Genomic DNA, 10,893 nt, shown 5'->3' with positions numbered 1-10,893 from the left:
CACTCTCACATGCATGCACGCACACTCACACTCACAGCGCACACAGAGCCCTCACACTCTCACGTGCACGCACTCACACGCAAAGCACACACACAGCCCCTGCACTCTCACATGCATGCACGCACACTCACACTCACAGCGCACACAGAGCCCTCACACTCTCACGTGCACGCACTCACACGCAAAGCACACACACAGCCCCTGCACTCTCACATGCATGCACGCACACTCACACTCACAGCGCACACAGAGCCCTCACACTCTCACGTGCACGCACTCACACGCAAAGCACACACACAGCCCCTGCACTCTCACATGCATGCACGCACACTCACACTCACAGCGCACACAGAGCCCTCACACTCTCACGTGCACGCACTCACACGCAAAGCACACACACAGCCCCTGCACTCTCACATGCATGCACGCACACTCACACTCACAGCGCACACAGAGCCCTCACACTCTCACGTGCACGCACTCACACGCAAAGCACACACACAGCCCCTGCACTCTCACATGCATGCACGCACACTCACACTCACAGCGCACACAGAGCCCTCACACTCTCACGTGCACGCACTCACACGCAAAGCACACACACAGCCCCTGCACTCTCACATGCATGCACGCACACTCACACTCACAGCGCACACAGAGCCCTCACACTCTCACGTGCACGCACTCACACGCAAAGCACACACACAGCCCCTGCACTCTCACATGCATGCACGCACACTCACACTCACAGCGCACACAGAGCCCTCACACTCTCACGTGCACGCACTCACACGCAAAGCACACACACAGCCCCTGCACTCTCACATGCATGCACGCACACTCACACTCACAGCGCACACAGAGCCCTCACACTCTCACGTGCACGCACTCACACGCAAAGCACACACACAGCCCCTGCACTCTCACATGCATGCACGCACACTCACACTCACAGCGCACACAGAGCCCTCACACTCTCACGTGCACGCACTCACACGCAAAGCACACACACAGCCCCTGCACTCTCACATGCATGCACGCACACTCACACTCACAGCGCACACAGAGCCCTCACACTCTCACGTGCACGCACTCACACGCAAAGCACACACACAGCCCCTGCACTCTCACATGCATGCACGCACACTCACACTCACAGCGCACACAGAGCCCTCACACTCTCACGTGCACGCACTCACACGCAAAGCACACACACAGCCCCTGCACTCTCACATGCATGCACGCACACTCACACTCACAGCGCACACAGAGCCCTCACACTCTCACGTGCACGCACTCACACGCAAAGCACACACACAGCCCCTGCACTCTCACATGCATGCACGCACACTCACACTCACAGCGCACACAGAGCCCTCACACTCTCACGTGCACGCACTCACACGCAAAGCACACACACAGCCCCTGCACTCTCACATGCATGCACGCACACTCACACTCACAGCGCACACAGAGCCCTCACACTCTCACGTGCACGCACTCACACGCAAAGCACACACACAGCCCCTGCACTCTCACATGCATGCACGCACACTCACACTCACAGCGCACACAGAGCCCTCACACTCTCACATGCATGCACTCACACTCAGAGAACACACACAGCCCCTCATACACCTACACATATGCATGCACAATGCTTCCCTCCTTGCCCCTTGAAGCCTGGTGTGCCCTCTTGGCCTCGTGCCCGGGTTGTGCTGCCCGCAGCTGAGCTTTCCGGGAAGCTGGCCTGTGAGCCCCTCCTGTGGTTGCTTCCACACGGGGTGCTCCGTGTGAAGCCCCCCCCACATGCCTGCAGAGGACAGAGCAGGCCCCTCTCAGCTCTGCCCAGAACCTGAGGCCCCCCCGCTCTTGTTCCGCCCAAGGGCTCCGTTCTCTGAGCCTCTCCAACGCCACTGCGGACTCTGGGAGCAGGGCGGGACGAGGCCCCCAGTGTCATGCCATGCTGCATTTCCAGTTGGGGGTGGGGGTGTTTATCACCGAGGATCACCAGGGCCGGGTGGAATGGCCGGGGTGAAACCGCTGTGCCCACTGCCCGCCCAGACGCAGAACCGCGGGCAGCGCATGAAAGAGGGGGCCCACATCAACCGCTCCCTGCTGGCCCTGGGCAACTGCATCAACGCGCTGAGCGACAAGGGCGGCAGCAAGTATGTCAACTACCGCGACAGCAAGCTCACCCGGCTCCTGAAGGTACTCCGTGGCCGGCCAGGCTCCACGATACAGACGCTGGCGGGGACCAGCAGATGGCACGGCACTTACGTTGTCGGGCTCCCACGTAGTCGACCGCGGTTTTAGTCCCAGACAGTGGCCTAAACCTCACTCCAGGCGCGTGTGTGTGCGTGCCCAAGATCCTGAGAGGAGGACGGAAGAGAAGGGATGGCGGCATGGCCATCCCCCCTGGGGGTGATTTCTTGCTTTCTGTCTCTGTCTCTCTCTGTCTCTCCAATGAGTGCACACACCCTATAGCAAAAACCTCTCCCAAAAAGAATGCAGGACACCCAGCTACATTCGTGGTTCAGATAAATAGCAGAAGTGTGAGTGAAAGTGCCTCATGCAGCATTTGGGACACACTTAAAAACGCAGTCGTTGGTTACTCGAAATCCGGATCTCACTGGGTGTCCTACATTTGATCTGGTACCCCTGACCGAAGGGTTAGGCCGGGCAGCAGGGTGGAAGAGGCTGCACCTGATACTCCAGAGCCAGGAGGCCGTCTAGATTGGGGGCTCGGCAGGCAGTGGGCCTCGTGGCCCACAGAGCTTGCTATGGGGCCCCCTCCTTTGTACAGGAGTGTCCTTGGCCTGCCTTGCAGCGGTATCGCCGAGTGCCCACTCCAGGCCACATTCTGCATTCAGCTCCCCCACCCCCAGATCCTTCATCTCGTCGACAGCCCGATGAGTTAGGGATGACGTTTCAGATGAGGAAACTGAGGCACCAAGAGTTAGGGAACTTTCCCAGGGCTCGTGCTGCTCAGTGCTGAAAGCCAGATCCAAACAGAAGCCCGCCCGGTCTGGTATCACAGCCACGGTGGGCCGAACACCGTCACCAGCCTGTCCCCGCAGCCAGGCAGGCGGGCGCCATTGCAGATGACAGCCGGCCCACAAAGCAGCTCGCTGAGGCCGGCAGCAGGGGCACAGTGGCCAGGGACACTGTCATGCAGGACCCACGTGAGAAGGTGCTGGGTCTGTCCCAAGGGCTCCCTGCACACGCCTGTGTGCCTGTGACCTGGGGTGGATCGTGGTGCGAGGACCGGGTGGTGTGCCTGTCTGTCTCTCCCCCTCTCTCTCTCCTGCTCTCCCCCTCATGGAAGAATCCGAAAGTGAGGAAGCTGGAACCAGCAGACGGCATAGTGGTTCCGTAGCTGAACGCCCACATGGCTGACCGCGGTTTGAGTGAAACTCACGCCGGGCCCGTGTGCGTGCTTGCCCAAGATCCCAGGAAGAGAATGGGGGAGAAGGGATCTCAGCATGGCCATCCCCCCTGAGGGGGTGATTTCTCACTTTCCCTCTCACTGTCTCTGTCTCTCTTCCCCCCGCCCCCGCAAGTACACGCACCCTAAGGCAAAAAACCTCTTTAAAAAAAAAAGTGAGGAAACGGAGGGTGAGAGCGGTGAAGCGGCTTGCTGAGGCCTCACAGTGGGTCGGTGCTAGAGCCAGGGCCCTCCCCGTCCTGTGCCAACCACGTGTGATGCTCTGTGAGAGTGCGTGAGTGAGTGTGCGAGAGGGGAAGACAGGGCACGCACCACACACCCAGCAGGCCGCCGTGAGCAGCCTGGCAGGAGGGGCTGGGGTGGCCCCCACTGCCCACAGCCCGCCCTCCTCTGCCCGCAGGACTCCCTGGGGGGGAACAGCCGCACAGTGATGATCGCCCACATCAGCCCGGCCAGCTGCGCCTTCGAGGAGTCCCGGAACACCCTGACCTATGCCGGCCGGGCCAAGAACATTAAGACCAGGGTGAGGGCCCGGACTGCCCACCCAGGCACGCCTCGAGCCCCAGGACTGCCCCTGCCACCCCTCCCCACCCCACCCCACTCTCTCTGGAACGAGCCACCATCGCACGGCCTCGTTCCCAGCCCCGTGTCACCCGGGCCCCTTCCCTGCACCTCTACCCTGCTTGTCCATCCAGAAGCCCACAGCTCTCGAGGGCACAGTCTTCCTCTCGCTCCAGGTCTGGGCTCCCCTGCCTCAGCCCCTTCCACCCTTCCCTTCTCAGAGGCTCGGTCAGACCTTCCTGTCTTCAAGGCCCCTGGGCATGACATCATAGCTGACGGCCTTACCGGGGCACTTGCTCTGAGCCTAACACATCAACTGTGTGGCCCTTGAAAGCGGGCAGATGTCACAGCTTGGACACTGAGGCTGGAGAACATTAGGGGACATCCCAGCTGTCAGTGATGGAGCTGACCCTGGAACTGGGCCTGCCTGGCTCCCAAGCTGGCGCCCTCACCTTTCTGGTCTACATCGGGCCCTGCCGTCCAGCGAGAGATCTCTTTCCAGCTGTTGTGTGGGGTGGGGGAATGGAGCCTTGCTCCGGCCCGGGTTTGCCACCCCGGGTGCTCTCAGGTGTCCTCCAGCCTGTGGGACTTGCCCCTGCCCAAGGGCGAAGAGATAGGGTACCTCGAGGAAAAGGGCTGTGGATTGAGAAGGACGGATTAAAGTGGGGGTCAGGCAGACTGAGGTCTCTGCGCCGGTCGGTGCTCATTACTTTACAGGGGAGGCCAAGCCACGTGCTCCAGCCGTGGAGTACCTCGTGGGTCTAACAGGCCTCTCCTGGGCTTCCCGGCTACGCCCAGGTTTCTCTCTGGAAAGCCCAGCAGAAGGTTCTGTCTTTGCTTAGAGCTTTCGCATGCCTGCAGATAGTGCAAACAGTGCATCTACTTTAAGGCCTCCCTGCAGGAACTTAATGAGGAAGACATATGTAGGGGACTTTAAAAAGTCTGTGGGAAAAAAAATAAACAGAATTAAAGAACACATTTATTTTGGTGCAAAGACATTTTGAAATTCACACATAGTTTTTCTCATAATATGCATTTTCCATGAGCTTTTTAAAGACCCCTCGTGTTCTTGTAATAATTAGTTAATTCATGACATTGTTACTAGCAGGCCAGCGGCACTGGCGGTGGGTGCCGAGGCAGACCAGGCCCCAGGGAGGTGGGAGAGGGCCGGTGGATCCAGTGCAGCTCTTTGGACTGAGAGTGAGACCCTGAAGGATACAGGGGACATTCCAGAGGGTGGGAACAGGAGGGCAGAGGTTCCAAAGGTGAAGAGGAGATGGGATCCATGGTGAGTGTGGGGAGAACAGTGGATCCTCAACTAGAGCAGTGAATCAAAAAAAAAACAAAAGCCGGGGCCAGCAGGTGGCATAGTGGTTAAGGTGCTGGACTCCCACGTGGCGGATCATGGTTCAAGACCCGGACGTGGGTGCTTGCTTTTTCACTTTTCTTCTCTCTCTCTAAATTAAAAATAATAAATAAATACATAAAATTAAGCAATTCTTTAAAAAATAATAAGAGATAAGTGGTTTTAATGGTGGGCCTTTACACCAGGTGAAGGAAGTAGGGCAGTTCCCCTAGGCGGTGGGCGCCGTTGAAGGTTGATGAGCCGGGGTAGCAGCATGTAGGAAGATGGACCTAGCAGAGGCGTTGTGGGGCTGGAGGCAGAGAGACCGTTACTGCCATCCAGAAGGGCAGACGGAAGCCCCAGGCAGGCCTTGGCGAGGATGCGGAGGGGAGCCTGGCGCCCAAGTGACCACCCCCTCTGCCCCCTGCGCTCCTGAAGGTGAGGCAGAACCTGCTCAGCGTCTCCTACCACATCGCGCAGTACACCAGCATCATCGCCGACCTGCGGGCCGAGATCCAGAGGCTCAAGTGCAAGATCGACCAGCAGGCTGGGCGGGGCCAGGCCCGGGGCCGGCCGGAGCGCGGTGACATCCGCCACATCCAAGGTGTGCCCGGGGTCTGCGTCAGTGCCAGCGGTCCCAGCAGTCCTCCCGGCTGTCTTACACGGCTCTGGCTCCTCTGGCTGGGTGGCTTTGACTGAGTCACCCGACTGCTCTGAGCCTTCTAGCCCTCCCTTAGGAAGTGGGGTCGGGAGCTCTGCTTCGGAGAGCTGCCGTGAAGACCGGGTGGGTCACAGGAGAGGCACGGGGACAGCTGACCGTGCAAGGTCACACTGGGAGCTGCAGCGCTGGCTAGGAGGGCACCAGGAGGGACACCATTTGCTCGTAGACCTGTGTCTTTGCTAGGATGGTTCACCGATGGTGGCGGAAACTCTCTAAGGGGCACCTCTTTATAGCCAGCACAGGTGGCAAAGGGCTAGTGGAAGCCCAGCTCATAGTGAGGGGCTTGGGGACAAGCCTAAGACTCAGTGTGGCAGTGAGGTGCAGAGCAGGTAGTAATCCTGGAGGTCTTTCTGGAGGAAGTAGCTGCACAGGCACGGGGACGGTGGTTTGCGCAGAAAGGGAGGAGAGGGCCCCGCTGTGCCCAGACTGTCTTGGCCTGAGCCCACCCCCTTCACCGGGCAGCCGAGGTACAGCTCCACAGTGGGCAGGGCGAGCAGACCCAGATGGGGCAGCTGCGGGAGCAGCTCGTCAGCGCCTTCCAGGAGCAGATGGATGTGCGGAGACGCCTTCTGGAGCTGGAGCACCGCGCCATGGAGGTCCAGATCGACACCTCCCGCCACCTGCTCACCATCGCCGGGTAAGCACCCCTCCCTGACCCGGACCCTCCAGGCCCCACTCCTGGCCCAGGACAGAGGAGCCGCCCCAGAGCTGCAGCTGCGCACTGCCCCACCTGGCGGCTGACTCCTGGGTCTCCCCTGGGGCGGGGCTGCGGCAGCTGGGAACACGAGAAGTCGCGCAGGGCCTTCAAATGGCGGGAGGAGCAGCGGAAGGAGTCTTATACCAAGGACGATGGTGAGAAGGACTCGGACACCGGCGACGACCAGCCAGACATCCTGGAGCCTCCGGAGGTGGCTTCCGCTCGGGAGAGCATCGCCGCCCTGGTGGGCGAGCAGAAGAAGCTGCATAAGCAGAAGGTGCCCAGGGCTCGGGTCCGGGCGAGGGAGGAGTGAGACCTGGGAGCTCGCCAGCAGATCCCGTGGTGTGAGCGTGTGAAGTGTGTTAACTCCTCTGAGCCTCAGATTCCTCTCCGTAAAATGGGAGCCCCCGTGGTGTACCCTGCGGGGGTTGGAGGAGAAGCTGACAAACGCCTGGCACACGCAAGATTCCAAAATGGGGCTAACGTGAGGCTAGGGTTTCCCAGATCACAGGGTTGACTGCTGCTCTGGGCATACAAACACCAGGGACCGGGCCAGCCTGTGGCCCGGTAGTTCAGGTGGTTGGATCCCACATGGCTGATTGCCCAGTTCAAGCCCTGGACACAGTGGCTTGAAAAACGCTCTGGATGCAGGCAGGTATGCATGTGCCCCAAATGCCAAGAGGAGAAAGAAGGCTTTGCATTATGGCCGTCCCCCCATGGAGTGCTCTCTCACCTCCCCTCTGTCTCTCTCCAGCAGCACATGTACCACAGCTAATTACAGAGGAAAAGGAAAAGCAGGGAGCTTTAGGGTGTCATAACCCGAGGGCTGGGCCGGGGTAATGTGGAGCAGCCAGTCCACCAAGCTGGTTTCAGGGTGGGTTGTGGTCAGGGCGACAAGAAAGGGAAGGAAGTGGACACGAAGGGCCGCCTGGCAGCAGCGTCTGCTTGCAAGGCCCAAGACATAGCTTTCAGGGTTGGCCTGGGCGTGGCGCTCCACCAGGAAGCGGACTGCGGAGCCTGGAAGCTGAGGCCAGGCTGGGTGAGGAGGCCTGGAGCTGACCCCGCCACCTCCCGCAGCTGGCGCTGGAGCAGCGCTGTCGCGAGCTGCGCACGCGGGGCCGGCGCCTGGAGGAGACGCTACCGCGGCGCATCGGCTCTGAGGAGCAGCGCGAAGTGCTCAGCCTGCTGTGCCGCGTGCACGAGCTGGAGGTGGAGAACACCGAGATGCAGTCGCACGCGCTGCTCCGCGACGGCGCGCTCCGCCACCGCCGCGAGGCCCTGCGCCGCCTGGAGCAGCACCGCAGTCTCTGCGACGAGATCATCCAGGGCCAGCGGCAGATCATAGAAGGTAGGGCCCGCGCCTCGGGCCTCCTAGCCACCCCAGGATCCGAGGGGGCGCTGAGCCCTGCCTCCCCCTCCTCCCGCAGACTACAACCTGGCCGTCCCCCAGCACCTGGAGGAGCTCTACGAAGTGTACCTGCGGGAGCTGGACGAGGGCAGCCTGGAGCGGGCCGCCATCATGGACCGTGTGTCCTCCAGGGCCCTGCAGGTGGGCACCTGCGCAGGCCTAGGCAGGTGTGCATGTGCTGAGGAAGGGGCTGATGCCCAAGGGATGCCTGCAGGTAGCAAGCATGGGGAGAGGACCGGGCTGGACGGCACCCCAGGGACTTGCTTCCTTTCCTTTACCCCACCCAAAGCTTGGCCAAGCCTGAAGGCCCCCACCTCTGGGGGTTCTTCCCCACAAGTGCTCGTTCCTACGCAGGGTGTGGGGAGCAGAGCTGAGTCCCAGATGTGACCAATGGCCCTGCTGCCCTACTGGGAGGCCAGGCCATCAGACAGTGGGCTAGGGATGCCTGGCCTACCCCCAGGACCTGGCACACACCCCGCTGTTCTTGGGCGTTCCCAGCCTGTTATAGTGCTGGGCACCTAGTACTGCCACCTGGCCCAGGACCAAGTCTTCTGATGGCCCACCCCTGCTCCCCTTCTCCAGGACAGCTCTTTGCCCAAAATCACCCCAGCAGGGACCACGCTGACCCCAGATTCTGACCCGGAGAGTGTGAAGACACTGAGTTCTGAAGCCCAGCGCCTGCAGAACGGCACCCTCCCTCCCCTGAGCACCGAGAGGTGCGCCCAGGGGCCGATGCCCACCAGTCCTTCCTGCCCCGCTGCCCATCCGTGGGATGCCACCCCAGACGGGGGCTAAATAGGGAGGTGGATTGGGAACGAGGGGAGGCGGTGGCACAGGGCTGGGCTCCTGAGTTCTCTTGCCCTTTGAGCCAGCAGCTTCCCCCTGGGGTGGAGCTGAGCCCTCCGTGGGACCAGCCTGGTCCCCAGCCACCCCATCCTCCCTTGCCCACCTTAGTGAAGCCCACCGCATATTCAAGGCCAGTGCCCGAGCCTGGCAAGCGAAGAGCTCCTCCGTGCCCACCCCGCCTCCCATCCTGACCGGCGGCCAGCTGACCTGGGAGGTGAGCTCTCTGCCTGCTGGGGTGGGGGCACAGGGTGGGCACCGAGCAGACAGGTCAGAGCCTTTCTAAAACGGCCAGTACTGGGGCCTCATGTCCTTGCCGACTGGGCCATGGAGTCTGCCATTCAAGGCCTTCCTCTTCCCACTGCCTCACCCACAGGCCCCACCTGTGGACGGCCCGGGCAGCCAGATCAACTCTTCCCCAGACAGCAGCGAGAATCTGTCAGAGATCCCTTTATCCCACAAAGGTGCGGTGCCTGCCCTCCCTCAGCCCCTGCCTGTCACCCTCTGAACTGCTCAAGGTGCCCAGCCCACAGCCTTTCCTGCCCTCTGCACTGCACAGCGCATCCAGACGTGGGCACTACCCACTCCAACGGCACCAGTGCCCCCCGAGGATCGGCCACCTGCTCAAGGACATATGGAAATTAGAGTGGGGAGCATGTGACACTTAGGTCATACGCCCCTAACTCAGGCATAATTGTAATAGCAACTCCCCCCAGACAGTGCAGGCTCGGCCCTCACCCCCAGTGGTCTTTGCAGTACCCCTGTGGCTCAGTCTCACCATCCTGGTTTGCAGAAACGTGGGTGCTGGGTCGGAAACCTAGGCATGCTGGCTCCTACCTATTTCTGTGTGACTGGGGAGGGGTGTCGGGAGGTGGCCTTGATCCCTGCTCGGTGCTCCCCGTGTCCCCCCAGAGAGGAAGGAGATCCTGTCTAGCACCAAATGCATCTCAGTGAAGGCCGCCCGGAGGCGTTCGCGGGCCCTGGGCACGGAGGGGAGCCACCTGCTGGCCCCCGCGACTGAACGCAGCAGCCTGTCCCTGCACTCTCTGAGCGAGGCTGACGATGCGCGGCCCCTCGGCCCGCTGGCATGCAAGAGGCCACCCAGCCCCGCACTGCAGCATGCTGCCAGCGAGGACAACCTGTCCAGCAGCACCGGCGAGGCCCCATCCCGGGTGGTCGGGCAGTGCGAGGATGGCGCCGGGCCCTGGCTGCGTGGCCAGAAGAAAAGCCTGGGCAAGAAACGGGAGGAGTCGCTGGAGGCAAAGAGGAGGAAGCGGAGGTCCCGGTCCTTCGAGGTCACCGGGCAAGGGGTGAGGCGAGGGACAGGCAGCGGGGGCTGTCTGGGTGCTTCTGTTGCCTGAGGGCTTGGGAGTGGATTCCCCCAGAGGCCCCAGGGCACCTCCAGTCCTGCACCACACCCAGAAGCACCACTCAGCAGTGTCACTGTCCCCACTGGCATGGCTGCTGGGGATCAATCTGGTAGTAGATCCCTTCAGTAGATCCCTCACTGTCCCAACCTCACTGTCCCACCAACACAGCTCTCCCGCCCCAAGACACACCTGCTGGGAGTCCGTCCCTCGGAGACCACCACGAACCACAGGGTTCCAGTGTGTGGACCCCCGGCCCGTGGTGTCCGGCATCCGGGAAAGGTCACACTGCCTCTGGCCAAAGTCAGACTCCCTCCAAGCCACAACTCAGGTCAGCACCACCAAGGGCCTGGGGACGGGGAGGCCTTGGCCAGCCCAGGCAGGAGACTGGGGGCTCCCTCCCCATGGCTCCCAGTTACCGGAAGCACGGTTCTCGCAGAAGTCCCAAAGGACTGGTGTCCCGGGAGTCTAAGGGCACGTGGTGCTGGAGAGGGCGTCTGGGG

The 10,893-nt window shown here is 61.5% G+C and overlaps 1 protein-coding gene across 1 annotated transcript in view; it reads left to right on the top strand.

Annotated features, from left to right (window-relative positions):
- The window catches only part of KIF19 (kinesin family member 19), a 39,136-nt gene that overhangs the window by 27,097 nt on the left and 1,146 nt on the right, over positions 1-10,893 (top strand). Inside the window, exons 8-19 of the mRNA XM_006145856.3 lie at positions 2,065-2,211; positions 3,849-3,971; positions 5,793-5,958; positions 6,538-6,712; positions 6,851-7,049; positions 7,850-8,120; positions 8,200-8,321; positions 8,763-8,896; positions 9,135-9,240; positions 9,400-9,487; positions 9,936-10,333; positions 10,562-10,721. Of these exons, the coding sequence (XP_006145918.1) occupies positions 2,065-2,211; positions 3,849-3,971; positions 5,793-5,958; positions 6,538-6,712; positions 6,851-7,049; positions 7,850-8,120; positions 8,200-8,321; positions 8,763-8,896; positions 9,135-9,240; positions 9,400-9,487; positions 9,936-10,333; positions 10,562-10,721 (2,089 nt within the window). The remainder of the gene's footprint in view (positions 1-2,064; positions 2,212-3,848; positions 3,972-5,792; positions 5,959-6,537; positions 6,713-6,850; positions 7,050-7,849; positions 8,121-8,199; positions 8,322-8,762; positions 8,897-9,134; positions 9,241-9,399; positions 9,488-9,935; positions 10,334-10,561; positions 10,722-10,893) is intronic.

This window comes from Tupaia chinensis, unplaced genomic scaffold (genome assembly GCF_000334495.1).
Source record: "Tupaia chinensis unplaced genomic scaffold, TupChi_1.0 Scaffold000159_1, whole genome shotgun sequence".
Classification (NCBI taxonomy): Eukaryota; Metazoa; Chordata; class Mammalia; order Scandentia; family Tupaiidae; genus Tupaia; species Tupaia belangeri.
The sequence above is the reverse complement of the archived record's forward strand: the minus strand, read 5'-3'. Positions and strand labels throughout refer to the sequence as shown.